General features: G+C 41.5%; 1 protein-coding gene across 2 annotated transcripts; it reads right to left on the bottom strand.

Annotated features, from left to right (window-relative positions):
- Window positions 1-280: 280 nt before the first annotated feature.
- On the bottom strand, window positions 281-15,919 carry COX6C (cytochrome c oxidase subunit 6C). 2 transcript variants are annotated; one of them, XM_005563795.4, is made up of 4 exons: window positions 15,877-15,919; window positions 14,092-14,236; window positions 9,871-9,999; window positions 281-391 (listed from the first exon to the last, which is right to left on the bottom strand). In XM_005563795.4, the coding sequence occupies exons 2-3, from the start codon at window positions 14,203-14,205 to the stop codon at window positions 9,886-9,888; spliced, it is 228 nt and encodes a 75-aa protein (XP_005563852.1). In that variant the 5' UTR covers window positions 14,206-14,236; window positions 15,877-15,919; the 3' UTR covers window positions 281-391; window positions 9,871-9,885. The 2 variants fall into 2 exon arrangements, with proteins under 2 accessions (XP_005563852.1, XP_045255121.1); XM_045399186.2 differs by having other exon boundaries at window positions 15,679-15,919.
- Window positions 15,920-21,910: the final 5,991 nt, after the last annotated feature.

Below are 21,910 nucleotides of genomic sequence, written 5' to 3' on the forward strand. Positions count from 1 at the left end.
AAGGCCAAGGGATAGATTTTATTAGGATTCTATCTCTTCTTAGAGCCCACAGTACAGTAGTCTTACAGGCTCATGAAGAACACTTTAATCCATGGCCCAAGACCAAGTAACTGCAATGAAACGGACAAACTATCACAGTTAAAGATGTGCTAGAACAATGAAATTTTAAAGAACATGGAAATCAAATTAGCTTCATAAACAGTTAAATCCCAAACCAATTCTGATGCTATTAAGTGCCCTGCATTATCATTAAAAACTAAGAAAGACTTACTGTCCAAAGTATTTGTTAATTGTTTATTTATCAAGAGGAACTATTTCTTAGCCCACATATTCATGTGTCATAGTTCAGGAGTCAGTGACAAACTTCTAGGTAATCCAACCTGAAGAAATTCTGTGAAGAGAAATACAAAGGCTAAGTTAGTGATAAACACTCTCTCAATACTCACCATCTTTGAGGATCAATTGAGGTCTATTCCTACTAGTAGACTTCACACCTTGATCACTCACCCTTAGCCACAGAAAAAGCACAGTTCAGGCTACCTGGACTCCAAGTTTCACTCTCCTTTAAGCTCCTTTAAGCTCCCTGACCACTCTGAATAGCCTCTTTTCCATTTTGGGCATACCACACCTTACTGTCATTGCTTGTGTGCATTGAACAAATTCTGCTTTTTTCCTTCTCCTCAATTCTACGCCCACCACTACCCCCACCCCACTGCCATTGCCCCTTATTTAGCCACATATTGTTTCTGTTCAAAGCCATATTTTTGTTCCTGTCTCCAAATGTTCTCTCATATAGGTTTTTAAACATAATCTTAAAAATGGTAAAAATCTAACAAATTTAGCCTATTAATATCTTCTGATTATAAAATGCATGCTCCCTGTAAATTTTGAAAATTTCAAAGTTAAAGCAGATATGTTAAGATTATAAACAACTATTAGTATTTTCTTGATCTTTTTTCCTTAATACACATGATACCCAACTTATGATGGTTTGACTTAACAATTTTTTGACTTTCTAATGGATTTTCTGGGGTCTTACATGCATTTTTGACTTACGATATTCTCAACATATAAGGTTTATTGGGATGTAACCCCCATATATATAGTGCAACTGAAATGCTTATTTAGGAATACTGCCAAAATAACAGTTTCACATTCTCTGTGTCACAGCAAACTCATTTACAAGGCATAAACCCAGACTGAAGTGTCAAAAAGAGACTTTACATTGTTCTTTTTTGTTAAATATACACATAAGATTCCAGAGTAGGAAGTCTCATCAGGTACTTCATACATGCTATCAAATCAATTTAGATGACTTTTCATCAGCACAGCAGTCCGTCCTTTTCTAGATATAGAACTTTAATTCACACTGTCCATGAGGCATAAGGACCTTGTGAATACAACAGACCAAACCAGACCTATGGAAAGCCAGCTAGTCACTCGTGGACACTCACCTAACAAACTATAGTGTCCCAAATACTTTTTTTTTAAAAAAGTGACTTCTAAAAGTGTAACATTCATAATGCCAATGTAGCAATTAATAGTATAACCTATAAAAATGATTTTAAACATAAAAAGTAGTTTCATGTCAGCAAGATAGACTGTGAAGCTCCAGGTCCCCAAACCTCCACAAAAAATAATGAGTAAACATATGGACCAAAAATTTTAAAAAGTTTAGCTTTGTAAGAACTCTAGAAACCAGTTGAGCAGCAACCAAAGGAACCACCTAACCAAGAAAAAGTCACACTCAAAGTAGCAGGAAATGGCATTTTTGCTCACTCTTGCCAAACGCCCTCCTCAGTGCAATACAGTCAGAAGAAAACTACCCTGTCTCTTCCCTTAGGACATAAAGAATGAAACTGGCCTGCAATGTTCTGGTTTGTATGGAGCTGCCCAAGGGACTGCTTTCTGTCTTGCCTGAATCAGAGTGCTAATGGGAACAATGGCATAGTTTGGACAGGAGGTTGGAAAGAGCTGAAAGCAATAATGGGTACCATGGCATGAGTGAGCTGCAGGGGAACACAGACCTACAGAAACCTGTGGGCAAGAGAGCAGAGGCAAAAGAATACAACAGAACAGCTAAGACTCCAAGAGGAAGCTGAAGGCAAACTCAGGAAAACTAAGAAAAACTAAAGGCAGCTGTGTATAGGAGGAAACTAAAACTAATGCATATGCACAGGCCCAGGGAAGATGGCATCCCCAGAAAAAGTTTGAGAGGACACCAAGCCTTTATGGTGCGCTAATCAGTGAAGGCCTTTCCATGCACGGAGCCAGTCTGCACAGGGAGAGGTAGCTGGTTTTGCAAATGCCTGAATTTCACAAAAGATCACAAGGCACATAAAGAAATACAGAAACATGAACGATTGAAAGAAACAAATCTCCACAAACCAACCCTGAAGAAACAGAAGCTGCTGACTTACTCTAAAAAACTTAAGAAAAACTATCTAAAAAATGCTCAATGAGCTAAAGGAGAATGTGGACAACTAAGCAAAATTAGATAAACATTATATAAACAAGTGAGAATATAAACAAAGAGAAAATGATTTCTAAAAACCAAACACACTCTGGAGGTGAAAAATATAGTAACTGAATGGGGGGAGAAGGGGTAGGAATCACTAGAGGGATTTAACAGCAGACTCAGGCAGAGGAAAGAATCAGGAAACTTGAAGACAGATCATTTGAAGTTATCAAGTCTGAAGAGCAGGCCAGACATGGTGGCTCATGCCTGTAATCCCAAAACTTTGGGAGGCCAAGGTGGTAGGATCACCTGAGCCTAGGAGTTCAAGACTAGCCTAGGCAACATGGTGAGACCCCATCTCTATAAAATTAAATTTTTAAAAGTCTGGAAGAGAAAAAAAAAAAGTAACTAGCTTAAGACATCTGACTACACCAAGCAGACCAATATAGGTATTATGGGAGTCCCAGAAAAGAAAAAGGGCAGAGAGCTTAAAAAACCACACAAAACACCTGTCAACTGAGAATAATACATCCCACAAAACAGTCCTTCAAAAATGAAGGAGAAATTCCCAGATAAAAAAGTCAAAGGAGTTTTATCATTAGATTTGCCTTACAGAAATGCTAAAGGGAATCCTTCAAGTTGAAACAAAAAGGACACCAGTCAGTAACTCAAAGTCATGTGAAAATATAAAGTTCTCTGGCAAAGAATACAGAAACTTGTATTAAAATTTGGTTTGTGCCAGGTACAGTGGCTCATGCCTGTTGTCCCAGCACTTTGGGAGGTCCAGGCAGGCAAATCACTTGCGGTCAGGAGTTCAAGACCAGTCTGGCCAACAGGGTGAAATCCCATCTCTACTAAAAATATAAAAATTAGCTAGGCACAGTGGGGTGCATCTGTAATTCAAGCTACTCGGGAGGCTGAGGCATGAGAATTGCTTGAACCCACGAGGTGGCAGTTGCAGTGAGCCGAGATTGCATCACTACATTCCAGCCTGGGTGACAGACTGAGACTCCATCTCTTTAAAAAAAAAAAAAAATTGGTCTGTAAATTCACTTTTAATTCTTTTATAGGATTTAAGAGACAAAAGCATAAGAACTATAGGTCCATGTTAATGGATACATAATATATAAACACATAATGTGTGATACCAGTAACACAGGAGAAGAGGGTGGGTGGTGTAAAGGAGTTGAGTTTTTATATGCAATTGAAGTTGTTATAAGTTTAAAATAAATCATTATAACTTTAGCATATTTCATGTAATTCCCATGGTAACCACAAAGAAAATACTGAATACAAAAGGAAAGACTGAAACATGTCACTATAAAAGAATGAGGAAAGAAATGAGGGACAAAGAAGCTGTAAGACATACAGAAAACAAAATGGCAATACTGTGTCTTTATCAGTAATAACCTTAAATGTAAATGGATTAAACTCCTCAACCAAAAGACGACGACAGAATGCATTAAAAACCTGAATCCAATTATATGCTGTCTACAAGACTCACTGTAGATATAAGGACACACAAGATGTAAGACTCACTGTAGATGTAAGCTGAAAGTGAAAGGGTGGAAAAAGGTGTACTACACATATAGTAACCAAGAGAACAGGGGTAGCTACACTAAATGGGACAAAATAGACCAAGTCTAAAATGTTACAAGAGACAAACGAGAACATTCTATAATTTAAGAAGATTAATTCTAGATCTAGCAATTATAAATACCTATGCACCAAACATCAGAGCTCTAAATATATGAAGCAAACACTGACAGAATTGAAGGGAGAAGCAGACAGCTCTACAATAGCAGTGGAGGACTTCAATACCCCACTTTCAATAACTGACAGAACAACTAGACAGAAGGATTAATAAGAAAACACAGGACTTGAACAACACTATAAATCAACTGGACTTAACAAAACACTCCATCTAACAACAGAATACACATTTTTCCCAAGAGCACATGGAACATTCTCCAAGACAAACCATATTTTAGGTCACAAAATAAGTCTTAAATTTTAAAAGACTGGAAATCATACAAAGTATCTTTTCTGATCACAATGGCATGAAACTAGAAATCAAAAGCCAACGGAAAAGAGGAAAATCCACAAATGTGTTTCAGTTAAACAGACTCTAACAATCAATAAATTAAAAATAAATTACAAGGAAATTTTAAAAGAAAAACTATATCAACCTAAGAACTAGAAAAAGAGGAATTAAACCCAAATGTATCTTAAGTAAATAATATTAGAGATAAACAAAATAGACTACAATAGAGAAAAATCAAAGCCAACAGTCAGTTCTTTGAAAAGATCAAATCGACAAACCTTTAGTCAGACTAATAAAAAAGAGAACCACCAAATAACAGAGAGAACATTACAACTGATTGTACAGATCTAAAAGGAGTGAGAATGCTATGAACAATTACATGTAAACAAACAAGATGACCTAGAAGAAACAGAAATACACAACTCAAAAAAGAAAATTTTGCGGGGGGTGGGGACAGCATCTCCCTCTGATACCTAGGCTGGAGTGCAATGGTGCAATCACTGCTCACTGCAGCCTTGACCTCCCAGGCTCCGGTGATCCTCCCAGGTAGCTGGGACTGCAGGCATGCGCCATCACACACATTATTTTTTGTATTTTTTTTTGTAGAGACGGGGTTTCACCATGCTGCCCAGGCTGGTTTCAAACTCCTGGGCTCAAGCAATTCACCTGCTTTGGCCTCCCAAAGTGCTGGGATTAGAGGCTTTATAAGCTACCACACCCACCCTAGAAATCCTAACCAAGAGTGGATCAGGAAAAAAGTAATCTGAACATCTATAACTAGTAGGAATTTTTAGTCAGTAGCCAAAAACTTCAACAAAGAAGAGTCCAAGACCACATGGTGAATCCTACCAAACTTTTTTTGAGACAGGGTCTCATATTCTGTTATCCAGGACGGAGTGCAGTGCTGTGATCATAGCTTACTGCAGCCTTAAACTCCCGTGCTCGAGTGAACCTCCTGCCTCAGCCTCCCAAGTAGCTGAGACTACAGACATGCACCACCACACCCAGCTAATTAAAATATATATATATATATTTATTTTTGTTTGTTTGTTTGGTAGAGACGGGGTCTTGCCATGTTGCACAGGCTGATCTTTAACTTCTGGGCTATAGTGATCCTCCTTTCTCAGCCTCCCAAAGTGCTGGGATTATAGGCATGAGCCACCATGCCCAGACCTCTATGAAACCAGCACCAATCCTCCTCAAGTTTTTCCAAAAACAGTGAGAAAAAGGGAACATTTCCACATTCATTCTATAAGGCCAGCATTATCCTGATACCAAAGACAAACACACAAGAAAACTATAGGCCAAATCCTTGAACACAGATGCAAAAAATCCTCAACAAACCACTAGCAAACCAGATTCGACAGTGCATTAAAAGAATTATACACTATGATTAAGTGGAATTTATCCCTAGGATGCAAGGATAGTTCAACACATTTTGTGACATACCACACTGAAAGAATGAAGGATAAAAAACACATCTCAAAAAAATGCAGAAAAAGTATTTGACAAAATTCAACATCCTTTCATGATCAAAACTATCAACAGAAGGAATGTACTTCAACCCAACCATGGCCAAAAAGGACAAACTAATATAATGAACACAGAAAATGTGAAAGCTTTTCCTCTAAGACCTAGAACCAGACAAGGACGCCCACTCTTGCCACTTCTATTCAACGTAGTACTGGAAGTCCTAGCCAGAGCAATAAGGCAAGAAGGAATAAGCAGCATCCAAAAAGGAAAGGAATAAGTAAAACTATCTGTTTACAGATCACATAATCTTACCTCCAGCAAACCCTAAAGATTTCTCACACAGAAGTGTCAGAATAAATCAAAATAAATGAATTCTGCTAAGTTGGAGGATACAAAAATCAGCTCTTTCTATACACCAACAAGAAGGAAATAAAGGAATCCCTAAAAAAGGAAATTAACAAAATAATTCGGCCGGGCGCGGTGGCTCAAGCCTGTAATCCCAGCACTTTGGGAGGCCGAGGCGGGTGGATCACGAGGTCAGGAGATCGAGACTATTCTGGCTAACATGGTGAAACCCCGTCTCTACTAAAAATACAAAAAACTAGCAGGGCGTGGTGGCGGGCGCCTGTAGTCCCAGCTACTTGGGAGGCTGAGGCAGGAGAATGGCGTGAACCCGGGAGGCGGAGCTTGCAGTGAGCCGAGATCCAGCCACTGCACTCCAGCCTGGGAGACACAGCGAGACTCCGTCTCAAAAAAAAAAAAAAAGAAAATAATTCTATTTATAATAGCACAAAAATAATACTTAGGAATGTATTTAACCAGGAATATGAAAGACTTAAACACTGACCTAGATGAAACAGATATATACCTGTACACTGCTAAAAAAAAAAAAAACTAGCAAATCTCAATCACGCAATCCCCACAGTAAATACAGAATATACATAAAGAAAATACAGAATATACACAAATGGAAATAAGAAGGAAACTGAAACACGTCACTGTAAAATAAAGGAAAAGTACGGAAAGAAATGTGTGTCCTTGGACACACTGCTTTGATTACAGTAGTCCCCTTTTATCCAGGGTGGTATGTTTCAAGACACCTCCAGTGAATTCCTGAAACTAGGGATGGTACCAAACCCTACATAGCTATGTTTTTTCCTATATACACACACACCTATAATAAAGTTTAACTCATAAATTAGGCATAGTAAGAGATTAGCAACAATAAAAGAAATTAAAGATGCAAAATACTGCTAAAAGAAATTAAAGATACAAAGAAGAAGAAAGACATCCCATGTTCATGGATTGGAATACTTAATAGTATTAAGATGTCCATACTACCAAAAGTAATCTACAGATTTAATGCAATCCCTATCAAAATCCCAATGGCATTTTTTACAGAAATAGAAAAATCCATCCTAAAATTCACACTCTTAAGAAATCCCAAATAGCTAGAACACTCTCGGGGCAGGGGGAAAAAAAGAACAAAGCTGAAGGACTCACACTTACTGATTTTAAAGCATACTACAAAGCTACAGTGTAGCAGTCATCCCTTATTTGTGGTTTAACCTTCTACCACTTCAGTTACCCACAGTCAACTGCGGTTCAAAAACAGGTGAGGACAGTACAAGAAGATATTGAGAAATCACATTCACCTTTTATTACTATACACTATCATTGTTCTATTTTGTTATTGTTGCTAATCTCTTACTATGCCTAATTTATGAGTTAAACGTCATCATAGGTAGGTATGTATAGGAAAAACAACATAATATATATAGGATTTGGTACTATCTGTGGTTTCAAGAATCCACTGGAGGGGTCTTGAAACATCTTAGATAAAACAGACTAGTGTAATCAAAACAGTGTAGTACTGACCTGAAGACAGACATACAGACTAATGAAATAGATAGCCCAGAAATAAACTCTCACATTTAGAGTCAAATGATTTCACCAAGGTACCAAGACCATTCCATGGAAGAGGACAATCTTAACAAATGATTTTGGGAAAACTGGATACCACATGTAAAAGAATACAGTTGGCTCTTTACACCCTAGACAGAAATTCAAGTGAATCAAAGATCTAAAGACAAGAGCTAAAACTATAAAAGTCGTAGAAGAACACATAAAAAAGACTTCATGACACTGGATTTGGCAATGACTTACTGAATATGACACTAAAAGCACATAAAACAAAAGTAAAAATAAATTCGACATCAAAATTTCTGTGTATCAAGGGACACAAGAGTGAAAAGGCAACCTATGAAATGGGAGAAAATATTTACAGATCATATCTAATAAGGGGTTAATATCCAGAATATATACAGAACCACAACTTAACCAGTAAACAAAAAACCAAATTTGAAAATGAGCGGAACTGAATAAACTTCTCCAAAGATAACATACAAATGGCATATAAGCACATGAAAAGATGCTCAACATCACAAATAATCAGGAAAATGCAAATCAAAACAACAATGTGATAACACCTCATAACTATTAGGATGGCTACTATCAAAAATACCAAAATTATGCCAGGCACAGTGACTCACGCCTGTAATCCCAACATTTTGGGAGGCCAAGGTAGATGGATCACCTGAGCCCAGGAATTCAAGCCCAGCCCAGGTAATACAGTGAAACCCTGTCTCTACTACAAATACAGAAGTTAGCCAGGTATGGTGGCACATGCCTACAGTGCCAGCTTCTTGGGAGGCTGAGGCAGGAAGATCCCTTGAGCCTGGGAGGTTGAGGCTGCAGTGAGCCATGATCGCACTACAGCCTGGCTGACAGAAGGAGATCCTGCTAAAAAAAAGTGTTGGGGAGGATGGAAAGAGTGTAAAATGGTGCAGCCACTATGGAAAATGGTATGGCAGTTTCTTAAGAGATTAAAAATCCTATGATTCCAGCAATTCCACTCTTGAATATATCCCAAAAGAACTGAAAGCAAGGCCTTGTAGGAATATTTGTATGCCTAGGTTCACAGTATCACTCGCAACAATCAAAAAGTGGAAGCAACCCAAGCGTCTACTGATGGATGAATGTATAACAATGTGACACAACTAAAATAGATCATTCAGCTTTAAAAAGAAAGGAAACTTTGACACATGCTGTAACATGGATGAACCTTGAGTACATTACACTAAGTGAAATAAGCCAGTCACAAGAAAACAAATACCATATGATTCTACTTACGAGATGCCTGGGGTAGCCAAATTCTTAGAAAGTAACACAGTGGCTGCCAGGGTCTAAGTGGAGGTGTGAATGGGTTGCTTAATGGATATAGTTTCAATTCCATAAGATGAAGAACTCTGGAGACTGGTTGCACAATGTGAATGAACTTAACACTACTAAACTGTACAATTAAAAATGGTTAAGACGGCAAATTTTATCTTACAGATGCTCCTTAACTTACCATCAGGTTACATTCTGATAAAACCATCATAAGTTTAAGATATCTTAAGTTGAAAATGCATTTAATACACCTAACCTACATCATAGCTTAGCCTTCCCTATCTTAAATGTGCTCAGAACACTTATGTTAGCCTACAGTTGCAGAAAATCATCTAACACAAAGCCTAGCTTATAACAAAACACTGAGTATCTCACACAACACTGCCAAGTACAGCATCAGTTGTTTACCCTTGTGATTATGTGTCTGACTGGGAGATGTGGTCATTGCTGCTCCCCCACATCACAAAAGTATTGTGCCACTTATTGCTCATGTGGACAAAGATCAAAATCCAAAGTATGGTTTCTACCAAATGTGTATCACTTCCACACCATCGTAAAGTCAAAAAATCTTAAGTCCAAACATTGTAAGTCACGGACAGTCATCTGTATTTGCATTTTACCACAATTAGAAAATTTTTTAAGTAACTTCAAATAACCATATTACCTTTATATTCCAAGATTACTTTACACTCTGAAAGATACCAGCCTTCCTCATCTCCTCAAAATCTTTCATGGCATCATAGTTTCTGTAGAAATCTGCGTATGCCTTCTTTCTTTTATCAGCCACACCAACCTAAAAAGCAACCATCCATTAGTTTATTTTTCAGATTACTGGAAATTAGATTTCAGATTATAATATCTAAAGACAAGGTAGCACACATGTTTTTGTTCACCCTTTAATTTAAACCCTACATTTTCTAAGGGGTGGAGGTGGTGACAGATAAAAAGGAAGACAAAGTGTAAGAAATAGCTACATTTGCAAAGAAAAGAATGGGGGAATAAGGTGTCTATTTTGTTTTGTTTGAGGTTTCCGTACACAAAGGGCGGGCAGGGTTCAACAGAGAAAGAACAAATGAAGATCCAAGACAAAATATGGAAAGTTTAAGTGATTTTACTATTATTATTTTTTTAAACATGGGGTCTCCCTCTGCAGAAATACACAAAAATCATGCTACCTGATGGAGTAATGTAGTAAGAATCCTTTACCTGACCAGTTTTACTACTTCACTTCTACTTGAATTACCAATTTCTTCCCAGTAATAAATCAAGAGGCAGAGGCCGGGTGTGGTGGTTCATGCCTATACTCCCAGCACTTTGGGAGGCCGAGGGGGGCAAATCACGAGGTGAGGAGTTGGAGACCAGCCTGGCCAACATGATGAAACTCCATCTCTACTAAAAATACAAAAATTAGCCGGGCATGGTGGTGGGCAGTTGTAATCCCAGCTACTTAGGAGGCAGAGGCAGAACTGCTTGAACCCGGGAGGCCTCGGAGGGTTCAGTGAGCCGAGATCATGACACTGCACTGTAGCTTGGGTGACAGAGCAAGACTCCGTCTTGAAAAAAATAAAATAAAAAGAGGCAGAAGCACAAGTGCTGGGGGCCATCATTACACATACGGTTAATTTGGACTCTCCCTACTTCATTTAGTCATCCATCTGACAGACAGGAGACAGCCAAGGGTCCTCGAAAAACAGCCTGAAGGCTGAAAGGCCAGACTGTTGGACCCAGATCCCACGACACTGAGGGAGAACTGCACATTTGCCTGCCCTTTCAGGACTGATTCTTTTTGACTAATGGCCACAGGCACACTGGGGGTAAATAGGGTGGAGCCAGGAGAAGTTGCACCTTTTGCAGTGGGAAGGACCCTAGTCTTTTCAGCTCCTGTGTGGTGGCCTGGTATTCAATCTGTGAGGTGGGGGCCTGTTAGCAGGACACCCCCTCACTTTGCCGAGTCTGTTTTATTTGTTCCTTTTCACCAATAAATTCAGCCCTCCTCACCCTTCAGTGTGTCCATGTGCCTAATTTCTCCTGGTTGTGACACAAGAACCCAAATTTAGCTAAAGTAAGGAGCAAAAACTCTGCATCACATCCATCCCTTCTACAAACGTTTACTTCATGCCCACTATATATGCCAGGCAGCAGGAATCTCAAGCACCAAAAGATTTTTTGTGCTTGTCTCTCCAAAGAGTACCAAAGCATAGGTCCACTTACTGCTTTCTCAGTGTTCCATCTCCTCTTTGCTCTCCCAGTTCTCCCTAATTTTTTTTTTTTGAGACAGTCTGGCTCTATCACCCAGCCTGGAGTGCAGTGGTGCGATCTCGGCTCACTGCAACCTCCGCCTCCCCATTTTTTTTGTTGTTTTTTGTTTTTTGTTTTTTTTGAGACAGAGTCTTGCTCGTTGCCCAGGCTGGAGTGCAATGGTACGAACTCGGCTCACTGTAACCTCCACCTCCTGGGTTCAAGCAATTCTCCTGCCTCAGCCTCCCAAGCAGCTGGGATTACAGGTGCCCGCCACCACGCCCAGCTAATTTTTTTGTATTTTTACTAGAGATGGGGTTTCACCATGCTGGCCAGGCTAGTCTCAAACTCCTGACCTCAGGTGATCCGCCCGCCTCTGCCTCCCAAAGTGCTGGGATAACTGGTGTGAGCCACTGCACCTGGCCTCGCCTCCCAATCTTGGCTGACACCTCTGCTTCCCAGGCTCAAGCCAACCTCTCACCTCAACCTCCCAAGTAGCTAAGGCCACAGGCATATCATGTATTTTTGTAATTTTAGAAGAAATGCGGCCGGATGCGGTGGCTCACGCCTGTAATCCCAGCACTTTGGGAGGCCGAGACGGGTGGATCACGAGGTCAGGAGATCGAGACTATCCTGGCTAACACGGTGAAACCCCATCTTTACTAAAAAATACAAAAAAAATTAGCTGGGCATGATGGTGGGCACCTGTAGTCCCAGCTACTCGGGAGGCTGAGGCAGGAGAATGGCGTGAACCCAGGAGGCGGAGCTTGCAATGAGCCGAGTTCGTGCCACTGCACTCCAGCCTGGGCAACAGAGCAAGACTCCGTCTCAAAAAAAAGAAAAGAAATGCCCAGCTAATTTTTGTATTTTAGTAGAGACGTAGTTCCTCCATATCACCCAGGCTGGTCTTGAACTCATGAGCTCAAGCAATCCGCCCACCTCGGCCTCCCAAAGTGCCAGGATTACAGGCATGAGCCACCAGACCCAGTCCCTCTCCCTAACTTGCAAGGCTCAGATTCCACCTCCTCTATCAAATAGCTATGACCCACAATAACTGTGACCCACAATGTCCCCCAAAACCATTCTTTCAGTTATGTTCTATCTTGCAATGTCTTCTAATTTTTTTTTTTTACCTCCCCAACTTGACTCTAAGTTCTTTAAGAACAGAGATTTAGATACATGCCTTTTGCTTCCTCCAAAGCACTTGGAACTCTACATTACCTAACACTGTACTGAATTTTATACACTGCCTCTTATTCAACAGGTCCTTTTAATAACCTATTTGTGTGTCCAGCACCCAACAATAGAGTGCCACAGTAAACAAGAGACATGGTACCTGCCTTAATGAGGCTCACAGCCCAGTAAAGAATATAAACACTAAACAAAAATTAAGTACAAAGAGTTTAAAAGCAAAGCTCTGAATTCTTTCATGGGGTATTATGACAAGAATAATAAACATATTATCAAAAGCATTTTTATGGAAAAGTTGTAAATATGCAGCCTTTGATTAAAAATAAAGGGCATAACAAAATCCACATCAGGCAGAGTGTTAAAATGCAATTCTGTGACAATTACTCAAAGTGTCAAACAGAACCATAATCAGCTGACCATTCCTGCACGTTCCACACTCATGGATTCAGCCAACCAAGGACTGAAAACATTTGAGGAAAAAAATAAAAAATGCTACAAAATTAAAAATACAGTATAAACTACTGACATAGCATTTATATTGCATTAGGCATTATAAGTACTCTAGAGATGATTTAAAGTATCGTCAGGGCTCCTGAACCAATCCCCCATGGATAGAGGGGCAGAGCCCCTCTGCATACTAGCTTCTGTAATGGGTTGAATTGTGTTTGACCAAAATTCATGTGTTTAAGTCCTAACTCTCAGTACCTCTGAATCTAAACGTTTTTGGAAATAAGGGCTTTAACAAGATAACTAAGTTAAAATGAGGCCATTTAGGGTGGGCCCTAATCCAATTTGACTGAAATTCTTTTAAGAAATTCAGCAAGCCAGGTGCGGTGGCTCACGACTGTAATCCCAGCAAGGAGGCCAAGGCAGGTGGATCCCTTGAGCCCAGGAGTTCAAGACCAGCCTGGACAACGTGACCAACTCTGAAACCTCATCTCTATAAAAAATATAAAAATTAGCCAGTTGTGGTGGTGTGTACCTGCAGTCCCAGGTACCGGGTGACAGAGTAAGACCCTGTCTCAAAGAAAGAAAGAAAAAGGAAAGAAGAAAAAAAATGAAAAGAAGGGCAGAAAAAGGAAAGGAAGGAAGGAAAGGAAAAGGAAAAGAAGTTCAGCCACAGATATATGCCCACAGAGGACCCTGTGAAGACAAAGAAGGGAGCCATCTACAAGCCAACAGAGGCCTCAGAAGATATCAACCCTGCCAACAGATTTCCAGCCTCCTGAACTGCGAGCAAATTTAAGGCACCCAGTCTATGGTTCTTTGTTATGGCATTACAGCAAACTAACAGGTTTCATTTAAAGATGGAGGACAAGCTATAGTTCCTGTCACACTGAAGTGAGTGCAGAAAGGGTTAGAAGGAAACACATTACAAGGGGGATTTCTTTAAAAGATTTTTCAACCAAAAACACATACTTTATGACCTCTGGCACAAAGTAAAAAACATACATACCTTATACAAAGCTGCAACTCCCAGGGATAGCACGAATCCTATAACCATATGAAATCGCAGACGCCTGGCCAGAAGGCCACGCATCTGAGGTTTTGGCAAAACTTCAGGTGCCATGGTAGTTACTGTCCTTGATACGTATGCCAACCTTAAGAGATTCAGAAAATATGATTAAGTACAGAGTTTATTTAAGCCATAAACTTGAGAATGGCCACCTGGAAGCATTGGAGTTGTCCTGAATATAAACTGCGATTAGCAGCATTGAGAATGGCCACCTGGAAGCATTGGAGTTGTCCTGAATATAAACTCCGATTAGCAGCAAGTACAAATGAAATGTTTTTCTTTTTTGGCAGAAACAGGGTCTAGCTATGTTCCCCAAGCTGGTCTTAAAAACTCCTGCCCTCAAGTGATCACCCCACCTCGTCTTCCCAAAGTGCTGGGATTCCAGCCTACAAGTGGGTTAAGAAAAAATTAGAGGCAATTCCTAAATTGTTCATCAAGAATTTACATTTAAATAACATAAACTATTGACTGACTAAACGCTGTCATTTGTGTCACAAATCCAGGAATAATATTTGGGTTGAGACATGGGTGAGGGACGGGACTGAAGTCCAATACTCAGATCTCTGGGCCCTGCATACCTCATGTAGCTCTCCCTACTGAGCTTTTTTTCCTTTCTCGGGTAAAATAATAAAAGAAAAACTCTGAAGAAAATAACATATCAAAAGAATTCTCATGCACAGTACATTTTACTACCTAGAGAATCACAGCACGACAGTGGATGGATTCCTCTCACAAAGCCTAAGCTGTCTCTTGGCTTAGCCTGTTTCACCTCTCCCTCCCCCGGCCCCCATACACTGAGCGACTACCGTAAATAAAGGCGACTAACTGTGGCACACTAGTAATGGGCGAGCAAAGGCAACAAAAATCTTTCCCAATAAGAAAAATAAGCACTGGCTCCACATTGTAATTAACGATGGCAAACCCACTTATGGAACATTTACTCTTCTAAAAATTTTCTGTCCACTCGTTAAACCTTCGCGACAACCCTGTCAGATCATGAGGCAGGTGTCTTCCACGGTCACACGATATACCATTAAAACTTGGACGAGAACGCGGCAATTGCCATGAGGGCCCAAATTCCCTAACTACTCCTTTGCCCAGCCTCACCCGGGGGCCCAAAGACCCTTGCGTCCCTGCAGGCCTTCAGCTAACGCGGCCGGGGGTAGGATGGGAAGCCGTGGGGCGAGGGAGGTTGCAGGAAGCCCATCCTTTCCTCCTGCGACAGGCACGGTGACCCTCCTCCAGCTTCCCAGCTCTAATTTAAAACGCTGCCACACAGCGAGCGACGCTGCCAGCTGCTTCGCCTACACTGACCCTTGCGCCTCACGACCAGCTGCAGAAGAAACCACTACCTCTTTTCTCACGGGAGAAACACCGGGGCCAAATAGATCAAATGACCTCACCAAGGTCACGATGGCTGGGGAAAACCGCAGCGGGTACCGGCCCCGGGTCGGCTCACTCCGAAGCCCGCTGGGTCCTCGAGGGTCCCGCAGCCCACCCGGCTTCGGTGGGGCCGTCGCAACCCACCCGGTCTCTGTGGTCCACCCGCCGCCCTCCTGAGGCCGCCGCGGAAGCGTGAGGGGGTAGATGCGGAAGAGAGGCCCGAAGCTTCACCACGGCCGAGACACAGAATCACGACTAAATCCGAGGCAGAGAGAAAGCGGGAGGCTGCCGTTGTCACAACCCGAAGTGTCGGGGTGGAGATGCAAAACGGACCACACTTACCTCAATACCAACGTCCTTCCCAACTAAAGGAAAAATGGACGGCACTCCAGCCGCGCGCAGGCGCGGAATAACAGTGCACCGAGAGAACCTGGCGACGGTAGCCGAAGGAGTTCAAAAGACCTTAGCGCGCCCACCGCAGGTGACAGCCGACGTTCACTTTCGTGGTCTGCTTTTTTCCTGTGTGACCTTGCAAAACGGGCTTGACCTCCTCATTTATCGACCTCTTTATCTTCTTAGTAAATTGAAGATATTAGTCGTACTTATACACAGAGTCCCAAACCATGTGCACAAACCGACATTTTAATTATAACCAACCTTATGCGAATAACCGTTTGGCTTGGGTAAAAGGTGAAAAAGCCGACTTCTAGGAGCTCAGAGCCCAGAAAATGAGAAAGATAAACAGATTAATACCGATCCCATGAAGTGGGCACTACCACAGAGACGTGGCCCAGCTACTGCAGAAGCAATTCTCTACCTGGCAAAGCTGAGGACGTCTTGATAGAGGGGCGGTATTTGTGTGGGGTTCTTGAGAAAGCACAAGGGTTTTGAAGGAAGGCAACTGGAAGTTCGTGGAAAGTGGTGTAGAAGGGTGAGGCTCTTGTGCCTTAATGATGCCGAGCTGTTTTTATTGAAATAACCTGAATTATTTCAGTCAACCCATCAAGCCCTGTGGAAGATAACTGGGACACAACAGATGCATGATATTGAGTCAATACACTGAGTACCTACTACGTGCCAGATTCTGCTAAACAAGAGGACAGAGGAGGCTCATTCTGGTCAGGGAGTCTTTGTCCTCAACCTATTAACAAACACTCTGGAGGTGAAACCTTTCAGCCACGAAGAAAGGTACTAATTGAGACTCAGAAGTAGGTTTGGACTTTACCAACGTTTTTCAGGCCTCTTATCAAGCAACGGTCTACCCAGCTGAAAATCTCTGCATGGAATTTGTCCAAAGAGTAATTTGTTTCTACTCTCTTTCCTTCCCCACCCCACCATTGGCCCAAAGAAGAAGTGGTGAACTTCAGAGTTCACACGGATTAGTGTATGTGAAACCATCAGGGAAAGCTTCAGACAAGACGTGGAAGAGATGGAAGCAGACCTGAGTTTCAGTCTAATGGAAAGGCTGGAAAACTGGAGAAATTGGAGAGACAACATTGGCTGGGAGAAGATGGCAAAAACAGGCACACTCAGGGCACAGAGCCTGAACTGAGTGAAATACTGAGTGTTTGTTCTGTGCTTCCCTAGCTATCCAGTGAACCACAGTGAATGACTGAGGGTGACTCATGAATAAAACCTGAGTGGTAGGGGTGAAGAGAGACATGTTACATATAGGTTCTGTCCTAGAACCGAACAGACCTGGATTTGAGACCCAGCTCATCAACTTGTAGCTGGCAAATTTCTTAATCTTTCTAAGTCTGCTTTCTCCTCTAAAAATAGTACCCATTTTGTTGGGTTGTGATGTAAATTAAATGGGATAATGTATATGCAGCTTGAGTATCCCTTAGCTGAAATGTTTGAGACCAGAAGTGTTTCAGATTTTGGATGTTTTCAGATTTTTTAGTATTTGCAGAATACATGCCAGTTGAGCATCCCAATAGGAAAATCTGAAATCCGAAATGCTCCACCGAGTATTTCCTTGAGCACCACATCAGTGCTCAAAAGTTTTGAATTTTGGAGCATTTTGGATTTCGGATTTTCAGATTAAGGGTGCTCAACCTATACAGTGCTTGACAAACAGGCCTTCTGAATATGCATTCCTCCCTGTGTACTTTTACCTGTCCTGCATTCCTTCCATCTTCCTTTTAGTAGCAGTGCTTAATTGTCTTTCCAGTAATCAATCCTTCATCACTGCTAGCCATGTGATTCTACAATAGTCAAATCTTATTCCAGACTGGGTGTGGTGGCTCACGCCTGTAATCCCAGCACTTTGGGAGGCCAAGGCAGGCAGATTACTTGAGCCCAGGTGTTGGAGACCAACATGGGTGACATAGTGAGACCACCATCTCCATAAAAATGTTAAAACTTAGCCGGGCATAGTGTGGTGTATGCCCATAGTCCCAGCTACTCAGGAGACTGAGGCTGGAGGATCACTTGAGCCCAAGAGTTGCAGGCTGTAGTGAGCTATGACTGCACCATTGCACTCCAGCCAGACAGAGTGAGACCCTGGCTCTAAAAAGAAAAAGAAAAAACATTATTCCAGTTGAGCAGGCGACCCAAGAGTAGCCAAGCAATGTGGCCCATCCCCTTAGCCACAGTAATTTGTTGCGGATGGGCACAGGATTCTGGCCAGGCCAGTGAAACTCAATTCTATGACTTCTGTTGAAACTATTGGGGAAAAGGATCTCTTTTTATAGAGAGAGGAGTTTTCATTGGGTTGGAGTAGGGGTCTTGCAGATCTGTGAGAGTATAAGGCCAGAGGGTACTGTGTGCCTATAATGCACCAAGCACAGCATATGACAAAAATGACATAAAAAGCCTCATGAAACTTTCATTCTAGTGAGCTTCGAGGAAAAAAACCAACAAAAAAAATGTATCTGAAGGAGGTAAGTGGAATGGAAACAACAGAGTAGGTATTAAGAAAGTCTGTGTGAAGAGGTATCTTTTTTGTATTGAAAGATTGATGAAACAACCCACGAAAGAAGCCCATGGTTTACACTAAACTAAAAGATGGCTCAGTGTAAAGACTGGGTTTGTTCTGCATAGCCCTAAGGAATAAAGTAGGATGGATGAGTGGAAGATGCTGGGAGTTAGATATCAGTTAAGTATTCACCATGGCTAGAAATCAGTTCCTTTCAAGGTCATCCTCAACCAGAGACACATCCACCTGGGGGAGACAAGGATCCCTTAATTGGTAAATTAAGGGATTCACGTGGTAAATCCCTTAATTGGTAAAAACACGACCAACAGTCTTGTCCCCACTATATCTTTCCATTCTGGCCTTGACAATCACCAGGTCAGCATGTTACCTTAAAATGTGTTGATAAGATGCCCTTTTTAAATACAAACTTAGGGGGAACTTGGGTCCAGGGCAGGGAAACAGCTGGTTGCATGGCAATAGTGATGCCATCTTGAAGAAAAACTGCCATGATGACCGATGTTTGACTACTGCATACCAAGGTGTTTCCATGGCATGGATAGACCCTCATAAAGATGTTTATCTAACCTCCCCAGTGGTCACAAGTTTTGGTAGAAAGTCTGAGGCGTGACCAGCTGCACATTTTACCGGAAAAGCTTGCTATATAGAGGATATTTTCTGGACCATAGGTGCGGGAATCTACCATCCCTCAGCCAACAGAGAGATTGTTTCTGTTCCTAAGTCCCTTTTAAATGTTTCTTCCTAAGAAACTGGATTTGTCAGTCTCTTTCTTCAACCTTTGGGGGCAAGTTTGCGTAGACCTGCTCACCACTGTAGCTTGTTAACTGTGAATCCTGCACTTAGGACAAAACACCCTTGACCATGAATCTTTCCCTTGGGCAGATTTATCAGCCTCTTTTTCAGCCTCTCAGCTTCCTCAGATTTTGGGGAGTAGCTTTGCCTAGGCTGTCTACCGCAGCACACCCAGGAACATCCTGGCTCCTCCATCACTATCCTGCAGTGAACATGCTTTTGAGAAAACCTGACCTCTCACCTGTGCTGCAGCCTTTCCTGTTGTGAAAAGTGTATATAACACCTAGAAAGGCAAATTACAATGCCAAGAGCTGAAAGGAATGAAATGGACCCTGAAACAAATTAGGCAGTAGTCACTCGAAGGACTGGAAAACTTTCAATCCTTTCAACCATAAGATATATCACTGATACGGTATCAATGGGAAGGGCCATAAATAATTTTATGGATTAAGAAAATGTGAGGGGCTCAGAAGTTAAAAGGTAACAACAAAAACAACCTCTATCTGAGGTAAAATAGCAGTATCTGCAATATTTGACAAACCTCAGAGGTAGATCTACTGACTCTTTTACATATAATTTATTTCCATTTTCAAATTTAACAAATAATGAGTGTGTTGAGTCACAGTTAGATCCTAGAGCTAAGAGACGACAGGCTGGGTGTGGTGGCTTACACCGTAATCCCAGCACTTTGGGGGCCAAGGTGGGAGGATAGCTTGAAGCCAGGAGTTCAAGACTAGCCTGGGCAATATAGTGAGACCCTGTGTCTAAAAAAAAAAAAAAAAAAAAATGTTTTTTAATTAGGCTGGTGTGGTGGCTCACACCTGTGGTCCCAACTACTCAGGAGGCTGAGGCAGGAGGATCACTTGATCCCAGGAGTTCAAGACTACAGTGAGTGAGCTACACTGTACTCTCGCCTGGGTGACAAAGCAAGACCCTGTATCTAACAGAGAGATAGAGAAAGAAACAGAGAGAGAGAGAGAGATTTTTCTCTTTACTATTCATTATTACCAAGAAAATCTAGGATTTCAGAGATGCAGCCCAATAATGTAACTAGATTTCCATTCTGCCTCCCCACTAATTAATAAATAAGAAATCACCAGCCAGATTCAACAGGGAAACATATCTGATCCTGAAAGTAGACAGGAAAAAGGAGGCATATTCTTTCCCCTAGAATTATATTCTAACAATTCAGTTGAGGATATGGACCATCACAAGGCTTGAGTCTGGGGACTTTAGTTGACCTGACTATATCCAATATGTAAATAAGGATCCAAGGGAACTCATAAGGGCTAAGAGTTTCTTATGCTGAGAGGGAATTTACCTCTTGTTTATGTCAATTAGCCCATGTAAAACTGGTTTTGTTATACATTGTTTTGCTTAAAGTCACAGTTTCCAAGAACCTATTGATGACGTTAAGTGAGGACTTACTGTACGTCTCAATTCAGACTAGCCACATTTCAAGTTCTAAGTGTGGTTTCTTTGTGACGTTGTTATTGACTAAGCAAATGCTGTGAGTGATGATCTGCAAATGATCCCCTGCTCTTAGAAACTGACGACATTCAACATAGTTCCAAGCAAGGTGAGGTTTGCTGGCTCTACATGCCTCCAAAAAGGGCAGCCTCTACCAGAGAGATCCTTCATTGTCACTGATGCTGTTTGGCATGGGGCTTGGGAGGTACAGGAAGACCCGGTGTGGTTTACGAAAGCCCCTGGAGGAGTGTTCCAAGCTCTTCAGTGGCAGCAGTGTCCCATGTATAGAGTTCACTGCAGCTTATGACAAACAACAGTGACAGTTCAGAGGAAACCTGACTCCTTTCTCAAAGATGGTCCCACACCTCACCTTAAATAGGAGAGGCATGGTGAAAGTTCCAAATAATCTTTTTTTTTTTTTTTTTTTTTTTTTGAGACAGAGCCTCACTCTATAAAGTCTCACTTTCGTTCAGAGCCAAAGTGCAGTGGCGTGATCTCAGCTCACTGCAAACTCCGCCGCCCAGATTCAAGCGATTCTCCTGCCTCAGCCTCCCAAGTAGCTGGGATTACAGGTGTGTGCCACCATGTCCGGCTAATTTTTGTATTTTGGGTAGAGATGGGGTTTCACCGTGTTGGCCAGGCTGGTCTCGAACTCCTGACCTCAAGTGATCCACCTGCCTTGGCCTCTCAAAGTGCTAGGATTATAGGCATGAGCCACCATGACTGGCCCCAAATAACTTATTAAATCAGCTGTGTGATGAATAAGTATTTCAATGTAAAATCTTATGGAGGCCAGGTGTGGTGACTCATGCCTACAATCCCAACACTCTGGTAGGCCAAGGCGGGAGGATTGCTTGACCCCAGAAATTCAAGATCAGTCTGGGCAACATAGAGACCTTGTACTCTGAGCTAGCTCCAACTTCCAGTGACCCTGAACTGAAACAATTGGGTAAGTAATTACCTTACTTGTTTATTTTTATGTTTTTAATTTATTCTTTTTTTTTTTTTTGAGACAAGAGTCTTGCTATGTTGTCCAGACTTATCTGGAACTCCTGGACTCAAGTGATCTTCTTGCCTCAGGCTCCCAAAGTGTTGGGATTACAGACATGAGCCACTATGCCTGGCCTTGTTTTTATTAATCTTTCTAAGATTTATGTATTTATTACATTTTATATT

This window comes from Macaca fascicularis, chromosome 8, assembly GCF_037993035.2.
Source record: "Macaca fascicularis isolate 582-1 chromosome 8, T2T-MFA8v1.1".
Lineage (NCBI taxonomy): Eukaryota > Metazoa > Chordata > Mammalia > Primates > Cercopithecidae > Macaca > Macaca fascicularis.

Excerpts from the sequence above, each read along its gene's own strand:
- COX6C (XM_005563795.4), bottom strand. The coding sequence starts at position 14,205 with ATGGCACCTGAAGTTTTGCCAAAACCTCAGATGCGTGGCCTTCTGGCC. Across the intron at positions 10,000-14,091 it reads GAGTTGCAGCTTTGTATAAG|GTTGGTGTGGCTGATAAAAG; the intron begins GTATGTATGTTT and ends GTTGCTTTTTAG.